The 19,182-nt window shown below is 37.7% G+C and overlaps 1 protein-coding gene across 3 annotated transcripts in view; it reads right to left on the bottom strand.

The window, feature by feature from the left end:
- COL9A1 (collagen type IX alpha 1 chain) overlaps positions 1–19,182 on the bottom strand; it is a gene marked incomplete at its 5' end in the record, with an annotated part of 67,560 nt that overhangs the window by 5,368 nt on the left and 43,010 nt on the right. For 2 of the 3 annotated variants that reach the window (XM_084227716.1, XM_084227717.1), the window contains 6 exons: positions 1,727–1,804; positions 11,290–11,478; positions 13,120–13,174; positions 13,365–13,511; positions 17,811–17,843; positions 19,095–19,139. In XM_084227716.1, the coding sequence (XP_084083842.1) occupies positions 1,727–1,804; positions 11,290–11,478; positions 13,120–13,174; positions 13,365–13,511; positions 17,811–17,843; positions 19,095–19,139 (547 nt within the window). The remainder of the gene's footprint in view (positions 1–1,726; positions 1,805–11,289; positions 11,479–13,119; positions 13,175–13,364; positions 13,512–17,810; positions 17,844–19,094; positions 19,140–19,182) is intronic. The other variant, XM_084227718.1, reaches the window with a different exon arrangement.

Raw genomic sequence — 19,182 nt, 5'->3', positions numbered from 1 at the left:
CTATTAGGAAGATGCTGTTATCACTAATTTATAGAAGGGGAAACTGAGACACAGAAAAATTAAGGAACTTGCCTAACATCATAGGATCATAGGTAGTTGTAGGGTAAGTGAATTGGTCAGTCTTTTATGCTGCAGGCCTCTGAGGTTATCACCTGCGGCCTTGATTGTGCTAATGCAGGAGGCGCTTGGGAACGTGAGCGTGGGGCACGCACACCTAATGATGGACACGTGGAGTATGGCGTGGGCTTGTGTTAAGTGTGCACATCTGAGCCTAGAGGCTGAAGCTATAAGGGTGGCATCACTCAGAAAATGGCTACAGAGAAATGGCTACAAGAAGGAGACTACAAGTTATGCCAGAGAGAGCCCAAAGAGAAAAGCGTCCAGATTCACTGGGGGCTGGGAGGCCTGCCAGCTTCCTGGCTCCCCAACCCCTCTCCCTGCCTTGCCAGTTTCTGGACTTGCTCCACAACAATTGGTGGGGCAATTGAAAGAGCATTAAAGCCTGGAAAAAGCAATATTTGAACAGAGGAACGTCTGAATTGAGGAGCCCATGCTCCAGATAGTTCTTCTTTGCTTTCCCAATCATAGAGGCTTCCTTTTCCAATCACGAAAATGTATCTATTTGTGAAAACATCTTGATGGGCCCATGCATCACAATTTTAGAAAGTCAGAGTTTGAGTAATTGCCAAATATATTCATATTTTTAAAAAAATTCTTAATGAGAAAGCAATCCCCAACAGCAATGAAATGGATAATCAGAAAGCAAAGATGGTTTGGGCTGTAATTATAGCTATGATTGAATATGTAAGCCTCTAGCACAATTAGAAAACCATTTTTTTTTTTCTAAATTTCCCTAAACCAAGTTTTCCAAATCCTTTGTAGAAACAAGCACCACTCTTTCTGTGCAACCCCTTTCCCTGGCTCTCCTCATCTCTGGGGTTTGGGAGTCTCCCTGAGCCTTAGCCTCACAGTTCTGGCATTCATTGGAGGCTGCACCTCATCTGTGCTCTTAAATTGAACTGGCCTGCAGCCCTGTTCTGCTGTGTCTGTGGTTGGATTGTAGGTCATTTCCCCATGGATGAGTGCACTGCAGCCTGGACTCGGTGACAGAGTAGCCACTGTGTGAAGAGAGGACAGAAGCTGAATGAGAGGGTATGAGCTCCTCACACAAGCTACTTTGTTGCCTCAGTCCAGCAGCTGCGCCATGTGGCAGTGGGAATGTTCAAGTTTATTTATTTTTTGAAAATATGGGTTTCCAGAGGATCTGGAAGTTTGAAGGAGGAGCTTTCAAATAAAATTTCAGTTATGCCCTGCGTAATATGAATCGTTGAACACTTGGACTAATTTTCCCGTTGCTCTGACTTTTTAGTTACAAAGAAATAGGAAACTAGCAACTGGGCTAGAAATAGAAATCTACTCACTTGGAATTTCACTCGGAATTTCATAACAAGTGCATTGTGGCTGGACCTTGACAGAATTTTTTTAAGGGTCTATTCAAGAAATCAGTACTTCAAATCCTGACATATTTTCTCACTATGAATACAGACATGATTTACAGATCATTTAACTTCATTAAAATTAGCCTTGAAAAATCAATTCCAGTGATTATTGAGTATCACTTGAGATGCTTAAGTAATCAAAGAGCAATTCTTTAAAATGGTATCCAATTCAGACTACTCATTAGCTACCGACTTCTCCACCTCATCCCGACATACAACACACTTACCTGGGAGACCTATAACTCCTGGCAAACCTTTGGGACCTCTTCCTGGAGGGCCACGATCCCCTCTTTCTCCCATGTCACCTGTATTTCATTAGAGAAAAGTTAATTTTATAAATATCTATGAAAATAATTTTATTTTAAGACTTTAAGCAAAGCCAAAATTAGGAAACGAAAAAAGTCATGAAGCTGCCACAAACTAGATGGCAAAATCTATTATATTAACTAGATGGCAAAATCTAATATAATATTAATCTCATTATATCCAAGAGAAAAAAAAATCAAATGATCATAGCCATTGATACCAAAAAAAAAATTGACAAAAGTAAACCTGCAATCCTGACACCACTTTCATGAATATAAGTATCAATGGCTACCTCTTAACATGATAAAATATACTGTCTCAAAAGTTAACATTGTGCTTCATAGGAAACACAAGAAGCAGTTCCATTATAGTCAGAACATTATAAAGATGCCCACCTTCTCACACTATCAGTAATCATTGGTTTGCAGAGTTAAAACCATCCCTATTTTCAGGTTTTATGAGTATACACCCCAACTCCTAGAAAATCAACTCAAAATCTACTACAAACAGGAGTATTCAGTAAACTTCATATATACAACAACAGTAATGATATAGTTAAAAAAACAAACTCCCATTTGTAACAATTAAAATATTAAAGAACTTGGAATAAGTTTAACCAGCAATATACAAAGCCAACATTAAAAAAAAAATTTAATGCAGACTTGAAATTGCTCTTAGATGGAAAGATATCATCTTAAAAAGTTGTGGGTTTTACCTAAGCTGAATTTTCATCATGATCCTAATAAAAATACAGATTTTTTTTATTTTATATAATTCTTACATCATTTTTCATTTTTGCACAATGTATGCATTTTCATTTTGGTTATATTCCCCATACAATTGCATCCCCCACCCGTTATTTTGACCCTACTCCTTCACGATAAAATGTCCAAAAGAAACCAAAACAACTAAATCACATAGGAATTTGATTTGTCTTAATGGTAGCATCTTAAAGTGGGAAAAAAATTAATGAGTCAATAAATACAAATGGACAGCCAACTAGAAAAGATTTGGATCTATTCCTCATATGATAATCCAGGATAAATTACAAATGGATCAAATATTTAAGAACCAGAAGAAAACAACAGAGAATTATTTTATAACCTCAAAATTGAATTGGCCTTTCTATTATGATTCAAAATATAAGTGCTTCTAAAATCAATATGAATCTATGGTAAGGGACTATGGGTGTTAGGATGGTGGAGTTGGGGTTGAATCTATTCCCCTAAGTCATATGCAATGTTGTAGACCAATGCTACCACAATAAAGGAAATAAATACATAAGCAGTACCAATAAAACATAAATAAAAATATGAAAAAGTTAATAACATAATAAAAAAATAAGTAGAATACGTGAGCTAGAAAGGAATCTATTCACTCAGAATTTTCAAACAAGTGCATTGTGACTGGCTCTTGACACAATTTTTTTAAAACATGTATTCAAGAAATTAGTGTTTAAAATACTGACACATTTTCTCACAGAATACAAACATGATTTAGGGGTCTCCCTGGTGATGGAGGGGTTAAAATCAGCACTATGGAGCTATCAGCAGCCACTGCAGTATGAGTTCGATCCCCAGCCAGGGACCCATATGGTGCAGCATACTTCTCCTGTCTTGACAGCTGTTCTCCTCAGCAGTGTATTTCAGCAAATCTGCCTGTTCTGCTCCCCACTCTGTCTCTGGTGAATCCTCTCATCCCCTGTACCTCTGGCCTACACCCCAGTTCTTACATGCATAGATAGATAGATAGATAGATAGATAGATAGATAGATAGATAGATATAGATAGACAGACAGACATGATTTATAGATCATCTAATTCTTCATTAGAACTAGTCTTGAAAAATCAATCAGCGATTATTGAGTACCATTTGAAATGTGGATTTAATCAAAGAGCAATTCTTTAAAATGCTATCCAGAGCAAAATAAGTATAATTTAGAATAACAAAGAGGCTATAAATGGCATAGTCTCTTGGAGGGTAATTTGACAATATCTATCAAAATTACAAATGGAAGTATCATTTTACCCAACAATTCCATTTCAGGAATCTATCCAAAAGATATAACTTAGGTTGATAACATGCAAAAGTAAAACGTACACAGTGTTGTTTGCTGCAGCCTTGCTATAATAGCCGAAAATTGGAAAAATCCTAAATGCCCATTAAAGGGTGAATAGTACTTCCACAGAATAGAATATATGCAGCTAAGAACTAGGAAGCACTTTGAAATGATGTCCAAGGAATATTGCTATATGAAAAAAGAAAAGCCCAGATCATTTACTAAATAAAGGATAATATGATTTTTCCATTGTTATTTTATTTAATTATTCTTTTTTTTATTCTGTTAGCCAAAATTTTATTGAGGATTTTTGCATCCGTGTTCATTAGAGAGATTGGTCTGTAGTTTTCTTTTGTGTGTGTTGTCCTTATTCGATTTTGGTATTAGTGTAATGTTGGCTCATAGAACGTGTTTGGGAAATAGTAATCAAAACCCTCCCCCAAAACAAAAGCCCAGGACCAGATGGATTTACAAATGAATTCTACCAAATATTCAGAAACAAACTAGTGCCTATCCTTCATAAACTTTTATTTTATTATTCTTTATCGAGATCATCCTGGTTTATAATACTATATGTGATTTAGGGGAGTAGGATCACACCTCCTCAGATGTATATTACCACACCACCCCTATGATCTTTACCCCAGATCTTTGACCCTGTCCCCCTCAAGTAGCCTCAATTCTGCAGTCATACTTCCAGGGCTGGTTTCTTGTCAGTTAAAGGAAAATATATTTGTTTTTAAGAGCATGCATAGAAATACATATTCATATGTCCTCAGATATCATAACTGGTAAAGTAAACTAACAATAGTAATTACCTAATGGAAAGGATGAAGGAAACCAGGCAGATAGGGAGACGAGGTAGAGAGGAACTTCACTAAAAACCATTTTAGACATTTTCTAAATCTTGAACAAGTTAAATTTAATATTACCAAAAATAAATTGATGAATTTTCAGAATTTAAAGTGTGCTATCACAAGTGCTACATTCCCCTCATTATTTATAGAGATTATGCTTTGGATTGTAACCAACCATATGTATTTGCAAGACAGTTGATTGAATTTGAGCATTCAGCAGTCACAGAGCAGAATTGCATTAATTATCCTGGCCCCTGCAGAGACCAAGCCCAGAAATTTGGCCTCATTAACAATGTGCCCTATACTTTAGTTAACTGGTCATGAATGACTTCTACTGCTCCTAGAAGAAAGTACCTACTATCTCATTAGTACAGCATTATATTATTATTCTACTATCCTTCTAGAAGATGCAGTGGCATTTTGCAACTAATTTTATATATAAATGTTTTTTCCACAGATCTGTATAAGCAAAAATTCATCCACTATTGAGTCAAATTTGTTAAAATGTACAAAACAAAGATATTTCACAATGAGAACAAAGAAAATATCTGCCCAACCATGTGGACGTTAGTAAAATAGTGAAAAATTTCTAAGCTTGAAGTGAATGTTTAGTCAACATACTTTGATTTTAGCTGTGAATGTCTTATATGAATATTTTTGTGACGAATCAACTACATTTTCAAAATAATATAAATTTATACAGATACTGTATAAAGGATGCGGAACTCAGGTTGAACTTACATTCACATAAGTTATTTTTTTTTACATTTGTCATCAATATGGACCTACTATATTGGAAGATATGACAATTAGCATTTTAAAAACTAAAAGTTTAAGCACTCTTGTTAACTAAGAAATTTAAATTATCACGAATTCCGGAGACTGCCAATAAGAAGAGAATCTTTAAATGCGCCATATTTTCTGAAGATATGAAATGAAGATTACAAATTAAAATTCAGCTTTCACCCTAATATTGACAGTTAAACACATCAGTATGAAACCACATCAACTTTTAAACATTGCTTGCAAAAGAAATCAAAAAAGAAAAACTATGCCATTTGCAGCAACATGGATAGAGCTGGAAAGGATTATGCTCAGTGAAATAAGTCAGAAGGAAAAAGGAAAATATCGAATGGTTTCACTTAGAGGAAGAACATAGGGGAACCATACAAGGCATCAGGCAAACTAAAAATCAGAGGCATTCAGCAGGGGAGGAGGAGGGAAAGGGATCAAAATAGGAGGGAAGAGCACAGGAGTCCATGGTGGTACCTTCATGGGAACAACACCTGAGAGGAGAAATCAAAACATTGTACAAAAATGAACAACACTGTAAAAATACATAAATAAAAAAATAAATGAAATGTTGCTTACAAAAAATCACTGTCTTATTTTGGTTATTGGTCATAGAAAAACAAATATTAGGTGGGCTCCAAGACAGAGCCACCTGGCAGACTGCTGCCCCGCAGCACACGATGCATGCAGCCTGCTTCTGTTTATCACCAGGGTTAATCGACTTCTTCAAAGCCTGATGTTGGCTTTTTTTGTTCTGTTTTTTATGGTATATTCCTGTCTCTTCATTTTTCATTTTTATGGGCTGAGATAAGGATCTTTCTTTTCCTCATCTTAATGAATTGGCTTTATTTTATGGTTACAGGTTGCCGGCCTTATATTATATTTACAGGTTGCAGGATATAATCCAGGACACACACCTGGGACACTTGGGTGTCTATTGTTTCATAGACCAGATCCCTCTGCACCTGTTTAGATGACCCAAAGTCCAGTGGCAGCAGGTGGTAGGAGTTAGGAGCTGGGTCACCAGGTTCAAGGGAGATTGCTGCTGCGAATGAGCAAGAAAGAGTCAAACCTCCCAAGGCACTGCAGGTGTCCACGAAGGATGTGGGATGATCCACAGGTCAATTCCACAGTGACAGCATCCTGATCATCTCTGGCCTGCATCAACCTCTCAGTTGTGGTTCAGCTCAGATACACAGGGTCTTTGATCAGACCCCCTTATCTCTCTAACCCCTGTATTCCCTCCCTTCCCAGGGAGCTCTCTCCTGAGAGCTCCTTGCTCCCACTGCAGTCAGGCCACTGTTCTGGTTCTGATTCCTGGAGAACAAGGAGTGTGTGTTTCTCAAGACTTGCCCGTGCCTCCCACAAAAGGTGGCCTCCTCGGAAGCCCTCTCTTACTCATTTCAGAAGCTGTAGCCCTGGAAAGATGTCCTGTCTCTCTCTCTCCCTTATTTTTTTTTTTAGATGTTAGCAAATATACTCAAGGAACTCAAGTTCCACCTTGGTTAGCCTATTTGTCAGAAAATACATATAAAGAACTTCTAAAATAAATCCTACTTAAGGTGTGAAGAAAAATAGTCAGTTTGAATAGAAAAACAGTTCATATGAACAGAGTAGCCAAAACTCACTTCATAGTTGCTATTATTTCATTTATTTGAAAGTTAGAATTGATCCTCCATGTCCTCATGAGCTGGTTAATATCAAAAAGGGAGTTAGTCACAGTGATGACAAGTATCTTTTCTCAAACCTTCATTTACATATCGACACGTCTGTTTGACTCACACCAAAAATATCTTTTAAAAAATGCAAACTTACTCAAAGGGACTTAAAATTAATCCAAACTGTGAACATTTAAAAATAGTATTTATGACACAAGAGACTAAATTAATGCTAAGCGGAATGAACATCAGGCCAATTAGACGTCTCTTGAGCTTCTGCTCGAGTGTACAAATAAAATGTGCAAGCAGCATTGGCCTCAGCTCTAAGGTGCTTGTGTAATATTGCATAAAACATTGATGCCAAATGTAGGGTAAGTGAATGAATCAGGCTTTTTATGGCACTTGCCTCTGTGGCTATCACCTGTGGCCTTGATGGTCTTCATGCAAAAGGCACTTGGGAGCGTGGGCCCGGGGCACAGGTGCCTGATTGTGGACCCCTGGAGCATGGCTGCCGGCATGAGTGAATGTGCTTACAGGCCAGGGGTATGAAGGCAGCATCCCTCAGATGGAAGGATGGCTGGGAGAGGCCACTTCACTAGAGAGAGCAAGGGCACAACAGAATGCCAGAGAGTCCGGGAAAGCATGCAGATTCGCAGGAGGCTGGGGGGCTCAGTTTCTCCTGAGCCTCCAGGAGAAAGGGGCATCCCCAACATCCCCCTCCTAGCCTCTTCGACTTGTCCCCCTGCCTTGCCAGCCTGCAGGCTTGCACACTACCAAAGAAATTATAAATATGACTTAAGTTTTAAGTGTAATTGGAGACAAATTTCTACTCATTCCTCTTAAAAATATTCCACTTTGTTTTCCAGAGTAATTTTTAAAGACAAAAACACTGATTTGATTAAAACTTAGTCTGAAATGATTTAAAAAATTCAGTGAAATGTATATGTTATTTGTGTAGCAATTGTTCTGGAGAAAAAAAAACTCAGAGTGACTACAGGGCAGCTCAAGACTCTCCCTTCCTCATGAGGCAGGAGGAAAAAAAACAGGGACAGCAAAACACATCTCTTTCCCAATTGGGAGAACATTTGGATGTCAATGGTGGAGTGTTTATTCTCAAAGGAAATCTGGTCTGTAACTGCTGCATAGTAAAACACTACAGGTTTACTATTTAATTCTACTGCTAGTGTAGACATGTAGATAGAGGGACAAGAAAGGTTAAGTCCAGTTACTGAGATCACACACTTCCAACTGGGTGACAGTGTTGATTGGTAAAATCTTATCATTCCTTTCTGTCCATGCACCATTTTAGGAATAAAAAACTGGGAGGAAGATGCTGCTTTGAAGGAAACTAATGACAAGTAAAGCATGGGGAGAGTGGGAAAAGAAGGCCCTTTAGAAAAGACAAAACGTCTGTATCACTCCTAGATTATAGACTGTGTCACAAATATTGAAGAAAAGTTAGGGAAGTCCTTTCTATGTTCAAACTATGTTTGCTTAGTGAACTGAGTGTCAGAGACATTTTCTAAGTTCCAAAAACAGAAACATTTTTCTGACTTTCAAAATAATGTTCATTTGCTTGTGTCAACCCAGTCGAACCCATCACCATTTAATGCTATTAAGAGCTTCCCAGAATGTTTCCCAAACATTTCGCTTGAGTTTTGATGGTTCCCAGCCCTGGTTGTATATTAAAATCACCTTGGGAGTACTTTCAAATCCCAATGCCCAGACTAATTAAATCAGAATCTCTGGGAATGAAATTCAGATGTGGATGGTTTTAAAAGGTCCCCAGATGATTCCAGTATGCAGTGCAGGCTGAGAAGAGCAGCTTAGGCAAACCCTTCTAGTATAGATAGCAAGTCTCACAATTTCTTCTCTTAAAGGAATGAGATAGGACTTCTGGAGAGTTTTATTATCAACTTAAAGTTATGCTCTGCCCCAAATATGGAGACTTCTTCTAAGCCAAGGAATTCCTGTGGCCATCACAGCCCTCCATGTGTTCCCTCTCATTTTCAGAAGAAAACAGGTGAGTGCTCTATACTAAGCTATTTAGCTGCAGAATCATCAGGAAGTTTGTTAAACCAGACTGCTGGGTCCGACCTCCAGAATGTCTGATCCAGTGGGTCTAGACAGGCTGGGGACTTTGCCTTCCTAACTAGATCCCTGGTGATGCTGATGCTCCAGGGACTACTCTTTCAGAATCATTGCTCTAGAGAGAACTCAGGAAAGTGAGGAATCATGGTGGACTCTGGCACAGCAGAGGGAATGGTATTGGCTATCTTTCTAAGACAGTGGAGTTTCTTAGAAATGATTTACAAAGTGAATGGGCTCTAACTGTAGCGAGAGCACCTACAACATAGTTCCTGAACGGGTAACTAAAAGTGAGACATATTTAGTTTCGTTCAACCTCTGAAAGCTTTGAAGTTGTGCCAGGCTTACAAGAGGTCCCAATTAGGGTTCATTTCTTAATATGGAGCTCTGCACAAGCCAAAAAAATCAAACATAATTAATGAAATTGTTTCAGAGAGCATATTTAGCCAAATGCATCAGCAATTCATTTATAGATCCAAAGAGGCAGCTTGCTTGCCCCCTAACCATTCACACACACTGCTCCTTAACTAGAGTGCAGACATGATCCCATGTCTTTGGGGAACTTCCCCAGTCATTCTTGATATAGTACCTCCTTGCTTATTTTAGTCCTCTCTATAAATTATTATATGGTAAATAGAAGTTAACAGATTTTTTTTGGCCCCCGGCCATTAGCATCTATGATCCACAGCTGTGGTCTTATATGCAGGCCTGATGGCAGACACCTGGAGTGTGGTGTGGGTGTGTATAAGTGGGCACACCTGAGCTGAGAGACTGAGCATATTAGGGCCATGACAGAGAATGCTGGGGGTGGTAGAAGACTGTACTGTGAGTACAGTGGAGAGCATCAGAGAAGGGCTAAGAGAGAGAGCGTATAGGGATTCACAGGGGGGCCCAGGATGCTGACTCCCTGCTGGCTTGTTTCCCCTAACCTGTGGGGGGATTCCAAGGACTCCAAGTTTCTCTTTCACCAACGATGAAACTACCCAGCCTGGGGTGGCTGCAGAACAATTTTCCAGGGCACATATACCCCAAGTTAACATACTTACCCTCAACTGCAAATGCCATCTGAGGCAACAAATTCTTCTACAAGTCATGCTGAATACTAACACATTCACAACTCTTTTTCTATGAAATACTGGATGCAAAGACTTAACTTGTTTTAATTAAAAGGAACAAATAATTTCTTTCACACTTACATGCTAATATAGGAATAAAGGTAGATTGCATTTCAGAACTGAAAAGATTAAGTCCATCAAAACTAAATACCACTTTTTAAGAGATAGCAATATCTTTTTATATATTCATTTATTTATGCATACAAGAACTGGGGTACAGGCCAGAGGTGCAGGGGGTGAGAGGATTCACCAGAGACAGTGGGGAGCAAAACAGGCAGATCTACTGAAATACACTGCTAAGGGGAGCAACAGGAGAGATGGGAGAGGTCTGCTGCACCATATGGCTCAGCTCCCTGGCCGGGGATGGAACTCATGCTGCAGTGGCTGTATAGTGCTTCATAGTGCTGAGACTTAACCCCTTGGGCCACCACGGAGGCCTCAGCAATATCTCTTATTAAGATAAGAGGGGAAACAGCTCCCACTCATGGTGGAATTTTTCTTATGTCCTACTTTCAGATTTTGTTAGTGTAATGGATACAAACACTCTAGGGCTCGCTGCCATCTATGAACTCCACAATGATTTTAGGGTTTAAAAAAATAGTAAATAACTAAACGATCCTTTACTAGATTCTGTAAAGTTTAGCTATGTTTTAACTATGATTTAATTATGATTGAAGCAGAGTATAACTGAAAAAAAAACCTAGTACTAGAGGTCACAGACCTTAATTATAGTATTTTGGGGGGTCTACTGCTATCCTACAGCAAGGTCAAGAAAGTATCAGATAACAGTTTTCTAATCTTTACCATCACATTGTAAAAGAAAATGACAGGGTATCTGTAGCTTGGGAGGACGTGTGGATACATCGGAAAAGGAGCAAGCATGGTACTTAGATCCACCTGAGCAAGATGGCTTACCTTTAGGCCCTTTCAAGCCAAGAGCACCAGGAGGGCCTTTAATGCCCGGGAGGCCACGAAGTCCCATCTGGCCTGGGAAACCATTTTCTCCAGGAGGTCCAGGGGGACCAGGAGGTCCAGGCCTCCCAGGGAGGCCAGAAGCACCAGAGTCTGGACGCTTGAGACTAGCAGCCATTTCAGCAAGATGCTCTAAAAGATGATAAACCAAACAACCCAGAAAAGTCAGAAACATGACACTGACTCAGATGAAAAAAGAAATCTTGCAAGGGCCTTTTTTCTAAATATGTCACCAGAACTTCAAAATTGGTGATGAAAAATGAGAAAAGTTGGCTCATTTTTCCATAGGCTTTCTGCCAGGAAGCTTCATTGGTGCTGTTTTATTCAGCTCTTCCTGGATATATTTGGTCTTGCTGTTTTGAGACAAGGAGAGGGGGATAAAAAAAATCCTTAAACTACAGGGCTTCGGGGCGAGTGGTATTCTAAAAGGATGAATATGTCACCTGAATCCTAACGGTGATCTGAAAGCCCAAGATGGGAAGTAAAAGGAGTTTAAAATCAAGGATATTGCCCAGAATTAGTATTGAGACACTTTTTGAGAACTAGCTTAGCATTTTTAGTTTGAAGATCATAAGCAACCTGAAATATATGGGGAATCATGGATTCCTTTAAATTCTCCTTCTTAAAAGTATTTTCATGGTTGGACTAGACAACAGACATTAAAAATAGCCTGCTTTTTGGAAGTGGTCACAGTCTGTCTTAAAATTAATAACTTTAGGCTTTTTCAGAACCATTAAATAGATTACAAATCATCTACTAAAACCATGGAATAGAACATGAAAAGCTTCCCATTAAAAAGCCTCTAAAGAAAATATTCTAGTGTGACATTTTTTTAAAGCTGAAGGGTGTAAAGGAGAATATGAATTGGAAGCACACTTCTAACCAATGTTTTAAAACTATTTTAATGCAAGCATTCTAAGTTTGCCTTATTTAAGTAAGAGCATAAAAACCTCAATTTTCTACATACAAAATCTTTAAAACTAAAATATTCACTCAAGATAAAATATCTGCAATATTGGTTTTCAAATATAGAGGTAACAATTCCATTCTGGAGCACTGCAAGCCCACTGGAGAACCTACAATCCCTCACAAACACACAGAAGGGCACTTCCTCATAATAGAATTGGTTCCAACCAGACTTGGACAATTACATCTTAGGAGGCCCCAAATTACAGGATATCCTCAGATACAGATTATTTCTGCACATCTTCATTTTCGATGTGGTTTCAGAATAAGACCAATTTAGAAATAACTATGACAAATAGCAATTGCTATAGTTACAGATGAAATTAGATAAAGGTTAATGAATGTAAAAATATATCTTCATTTGGGTAACATACTGGTTATTGATTCTCTTCATAAGTGGTACATGAGTAGAGATAATGTCCTAAGCTTATTATAGACACAGTCTGTCAATCATTTCTCTTATTATTTACAGAGAGAGCTTTGATCCGTCCTAAATTTACACATAATGGTAAAAGATGTTAAGGAGAGGAAAAATACCTGAGAATATGTATTCCAAAGAGAAGGGAAGTGTGTGTGTGTGGGGGGTGTGTGTGTGTGTGCGCACGCATTTGCATACTTCTTTGTAAATTAACCTTGGCAAAAAAAAAAAAAAATCCAGGCTAACACAAAAGGTAATATTTTTCTTTGAGCCTATAAGCTCTTTTATGAACAGCAACAAAATGGATAAAACAGAATTGACATTAATATTATTCAGAATTTCCTACCTTTTAAATCATACAAATAGCCAAACTATTGCGATGTATTTACCTTGCATGACTCTCATGCAAACCTGCTTGATGTGCTGATCTGTTGGTGCTCGACCCTGGGACAGAAAATATAAAAGACAGTTTATACAGAGAGCCATAAGAGGACTTTGTTAAATGTAAACTGACAGATGTGCAAAGAACCAGGTGGCTGGATTTACAAAAAGAGGCTTGGTGCAAGCTGCCGAGGAGCTGTGTCTGATATAGCCCCCCTAACGCCCCCAACAATGCTGGAAGGAAACCACTCACCGGAGCACCCTGGATCCCAGGCAGGCCCGTGGCGCCCTGCTCCCCCTGCACACCTCGAGGTCCAGGTGGTCCTCTGGGTCCTTCCATTCCAGGAAGCCCCCGACTTCCTTCAGGTCCCCTCAAGCCAGGCTCCCCAGGGTTACCCACCTAGATCAAAGTGGCACACCATAAAATGAGAATTAAAAATAAGTAATGTCTTCTGAATATTAATACGAGCACTTACGGGAAGTTCTGGGTCTATTACATTTATCTCCTTAGAGGTATTCCTTCAGAGATTAGAAATCCTCAAGTTGAAGATACATTAAAGCCACATTATACTCACAACGCTCTTAGAACTCCAGCTCAAGTAAACTTTTAAAGGTCTTCCTTCTTGATAGCTACTATTTCAAAATATTAGCTGGAATAATGTATTTTTAAACTACATTCTTCATAATTTATGCCACTTACTAAGAGCAAACTAGTTTCCAATACAGCTTTAACTTTTGTCTACAAAAGGGTCAGAGTTCATAGCAGACAGCTTGTTTTGTATAGTCCCAATACAGAAGGCATAAACTAAAGATGTTTCCAAGAATATAAGTTATTTAGCTTTTAAACATTCTTAGGTGAATTTGAAGGCACCAGAGTCATACAGGAATTATAAAATACTAACATGAACTAAAACAATATAATTAAAATACCACATTTTAAATGCTGCATTTAAGATCAGTGCATTTAAAATACTGGGACAAAAGAAAAATGGGTAAGTCTACAATTTAAACAATGAGGAAGTTTAAAAGCTAAATTTAAAAAAAATTGAAAATAAATTGCTGCCTTAGCACAAAACCATATTCCAGTTAGGCTTTTTTTTTTCTTAAGGCAAACCTCTAACAACATTTTTAAAAATTCCTCATCTACAATAACTGCTTTTAAAAGAAGCTAAATTAATTCAATTTTTGTTAAACTACTTATGGTGGAATTTGTGGTACAGTATTTAAAATGTACAGGTATTTACAGAATAAGAATGAGAAGATAAGAGGACAGGAGGCAGTGAAGGAATGCCAGTGTTCAAGAAATGAATGTTCATATAGCAACTTAATCTGCTTTTTCATATGCAACATTTATCTAGAAAGAGCTAACTTTTATTTTATTATTTTTTTTCCCAGGATTTTCATTTTAGGGTCAAACTTAGAAAATTCCTAAATTGTTTTTTTATTATATATTTTTTATATTTTATTTATATAATTCTTACATCATTTTTCATCTTTGTACAATGTATACATTTTCATTTTGGTTTTATTCTCCACACCCTTATTGCACCCCCCCTTGTTTTGACTCTAGTTCTTCCTCTCCCCACCCCTCCCTGACCCCCCCAACAATGTGTCTCTGGTTTATAGTTGCTTGTTGATTTTAATTATTACTTTGCATTGATTAGTCTTTTTCCTGGTCTCTTATTTAGGTTTTCTAAATTTCTGCTATGAGTGAGACCATCCGGTATTTTTCTTTTTCTTTCTGACTTATTTCGCTGAGCATGATCCCTTCTAAGAGCTAACTTTTATTTTTTTTATGTTTTTTTAATAATAAATTTTATTTTTATATTCCCCATATAATTGCAGCCCCCCCATTCTGACCCCAATCCCTCCCCTCCCGCCCCTCACCCCCCAAAAAGTGTCTCTGGTTCATAGTTTTTTGTTGATTTTGATTTTCACTTTCTTATAGTTATTCATTTTCCTGGTCCCTTATTTAAGTTTTCTAGATTCCTGCTATGAGTGAGACCATCTGGTATTTTTCTTTTTCTTTTTGGCTTATTTCGCTGAGCATGATCCCTTCCAGCGCCATCCATGTTGCTGCAAATGGCATGTGTTTATCTTTTTTGAATGCTGAGTAATATTCCATGATATATATGTACCACATCTTCTTGATCCAGTCATCTATTTTTGGGCATTTGGGCTGTTTCCAAAGCTTAGCTATTGTAAATAGTGCTGCTATAAACATAGGGGTGCAGGTGTTCTTTGGAATGGATGTTTCTGTTTCCTTTGGGTAAAGACCTAGGAGTGGAATTGCTGGATCATATGGAAGCTCTATGTTTAGTAGGTCCAGAAATCTCCACACAGCTTCTAAGAGCTAACTTTTAAACTGAAGGGAAGGAGGTGATAAAACAATGCTTCCACTAGTACATCTAAATACAGTTCCGCCAGTGTGTTTTCTCCAGTCTCTGTGTAAAAATATTGATACTCATCTAACTCGACTATCAAAATTGCTCCTTTAAATTTATGGCTTAGGGCCTCCGCAGTGGCGCAGCAGTTGAGCGCTGGGTTGCTAAGCCACCCGCAGCCTCTGCACCTGCCGGTTTGATCCCGGCCGCTGGTCGAGGGTCCCACATGGCGCACAGACCTCTCCTGCCACCCGCTGCTCCCCTCAGCAGTGTACTTCATCAGTCTGTCTGTTCTGCTCCCTGCTCTGGCTCTGGTGAATTCTCTCACCCTCCCGCGCTTCTGACTGTACCCAGTGCTTGTATAAATAAATAAATAAATCTTTAAAAAAATTAAATTTATGGCTTAAAAGACTTCCCAAAAGGCAACAGGGAGCAGTTAGGATGTGCTATGAGAATTAGGGATTTGTCAAGTACTTAGAATGCAAAAGTATGACAATTTCTAAAACAAAACAGAAGAGAAGCCAAAATGAATTTAGAAATGCTCTAAAAAACTGGGGAGGGGGGCATGGGGAAGACCAAATCAAAGTGTAAAATCTTTCTGGCAATGTCTGAAATGTTGCTAGGATTGAGCCAGGACATTTCTGATTAAAAAAAAAAATCAAGGACCACTGTGGCCATGGGCCTTCAGGAAAGAATTCCTCATCTGAATGGTATACTGAAACAGAAACTTCATCTACTTATCAAGTTTGCCTATGCTAAAATCAATGTGGAAAGTGAAAGTCTTTCTGTTAGCAGCTATTTCTCTGATTCTGGGAAAGCACACATCAAATGTGTTACCTGGGTAGTGTCAGAGAAAACATGATTAGGAAGGGAAGTGCTAAATTAAGTGACTTACTCATATTATATCCAAATTTAAATGAAATTAGCTCATTTTGATCATTTCATTGATCATTCACATTTTTCTTTTGAATTCCTGTCATTAAACAGTGCTGATTATTTCTAAATAATGAAGTGAAATTTCTATTCTCAAATTCTATCAAGGTTTACTCTTAAAGTGTTTCTCAACCCTAAACCAGTTCTGTGTTAGGCACAGAGATTCTTAGGCATAAAGATGTTACTTGAAGCTTAAGATGGTTCCACCTGTTCAGGACAGTCTTAACAGGTAAGTTAACACAATGTAATAATTTCCATCTCAGTGGTGTGCAAGAAGCCCAGGGCTATGAAGTGTAACCAATTCTTCCTGGATCATCCTGAAGAAAGTGGGCCCGAGGATGGGGCTAAGTGATGCAGTAGGAGGTAGCTATTCTAAGGAAAGAGGAGGAATATTCTAGCCTAGAAGAACAGCACAAGGCGTTGAACAGCATGCCATGTGAAAACACCAACAAGCAAGTGAAGTTCCAGGCCTGGTAGATGAGGTGGGTGAGGCAGAGATCACTTCATCGAAGGTTGTCTATACTTGCCTAAGAGTCCAGTTTTATGCTGTAAAATATTATTCTGGAAGGGTTATAAGCAGAATAAGGAGTAAGCTTTATCTTTTTGTCTAGATTACCTTTATTGCCCTGAGGATAATATGTTAAACAGGAAAGAGGGGAATGTAGGAGGACTCCCAAATAGAAGGGCTTGGAGATTAACAGGAAGCTGGTAGTAGCATTTGAGATTGAGAACTGAGTTTCTTCCTTTCTCTTTATACTATCCTAGGTTTCTTATTATATTAGAATGCATTTCTTCCAAATTGCCAGTCATCCCAGGTTTGCTACTAACCAGTTCTGTAATTTGGAATCTCTAAAGACATCAATTCAGTTTCAATAAAATAACACATAAAACAAGTTACTCATTTTCTAGCTCTAGTAATTCTATATTTTCTTATGCATTATGTCTCTATCACACTTCCCCAACTAGAACACAGAAGAGATTAAGAAAATTACTGAAATATTTGCAATGATATAGCTGCCAACGAAATTCAATTATACTCTTGTCACCATAAAGCTTTTGTCAGTTCTTTCTCCACAAATGACTCATTTGTGGAGAAAATTGCCATGCAATACTTATTGAGCCACTTACAATATGGCAAAAAGAAAAATTCTGTTAGAGTGATCAGTTCAAAAGGCAGATCCATTTATATGGTTGTGTTTTTTCCTTTAGTTTTTCCTTTAGATAACCCATTATTTAAAGAATAAATTTAGAAATTCACTCCCTTGAAGTTCAGTTCTTTAAGAATTTAATTTTATAGAATGATTTCATAAAACAAACAATGCATTCTCTACAGTTTTCTTGAAATTTTAATTTTTTATACCATTATTGTTCATCATACTTACAGATCCCTTTGGGCCAGGTAATCCTATATCTCCCTAAAGCAATAAAACAAAATTACATTAGAACAATTATTCACATTTGGTGGTTTTCAAAGAATATTTAAAAGGTTATTGTACAGCTGAAATCTATAGAAAACAGATGAACTCCGAGACTGCAAAAAAAGTTAAGACTCAAAATTTGGATTCTAGTCCCAGCTCTGCAAATTTGTGACTCTGTGTGAGCTATGCAACCTCATAGCCTTTAGCTGGCTTATCTGCTAAATAATAGGGTTGAATCAGAGCTCTGCAAGGTTCCATTAGAATTTTAAATGCTAGACATCAAGAATTAAAAGGTGTAAGTCAAAATATATTTAACTAGTATTCTGCTAAAAAACCATAATAGACAGTTTAACCAAATGACTTCATTTTTGAAACTCTAATATTTTAAAACTCATCGCCCAAATCAAATGTGCATATTTTTATGCTTAAAAAATGTAAATCTCCCACCACTAATTATAAATGATTTTTGCTCAAGTTTTAGCACATTAGTTCATCTTCACTACAAAACAGAATGATGGAAAACATTTCTAGCCAATTAGAATGAACAACTTGAACTGGATATAAAATTGAAATAATTCTTTTAAAAAATTTACTAAATAAAAATTTTTTTCTAATTCAGATATTGCATTTATATTAGCTCCAAATCCTGAAAATATGACTTTAAACATTGCCAGAATTTTTCCTGCACTAAAAGCTCTCTGCAACTATTTTATAAGAAATGTTTTCTTGGCCCCCCACCTGAGAGGAGCAAACATAAGTTTTCTCATGAGGTGGTGTGAAACTGGATCAAAACATAGTGATAAGCCAGCAGATCTAGCAGTTCTGGCAGTAAAGGTAGCAGCATCCTCTGGAGATGTAGCTTACCTCCTTGAGGGTTTTAGAAAAAATGAGTGCCTATGATCAGACTTGAGTGACAACTCTCTAACTACAAAAAAACTTCAATTTTGTTTCCTTGATAGGCATAATTGATAGACTTTCCAGATGACTTTGGAAAGGTCACCTTGAATATCTAGAGGTAAACTCACAAGAAAGTTGACCCTATAAGAGAACTCCTTGTTCCCCAGATGTTTTAAAAAGTCACATCTATCAGGTTTGATTTTACTTCATCATGACTCCTTCACTAGCTTCTGTAAGAAACATCTTGGCTTTTAAAGAAGCCAACAAGGATTAATATCAAGGGAAAGAAAAAATTCTTTCTAATACAGTACAAAATCAGTACATTTCACAATAAGAAAAATTATGTCTTACCAATTCACCCCTTTCTCCTGTTTCACCTTCTTCACCAGAGGCACCCTAAAAATTAAGATTCAAAGTCACATATTTGAGTTCTTATTCC

The sequence above is a fragment of the Talpa europaea genome, assembly GCF_964194135.1.
Source record: "Talpa europaea genome assembly, chromosome: 2".
NCBI classification, from domain to species: Eukaryota; Metazoa; Chordata; class Mammalia; order Eulipotyphla; family Talpidae; genus Talpa; species Talpa europaea.
Note: the sequence above shows the minus strand (reverse complement) of the source record. Positions and strands in the feature narration are given on the sequence as shown.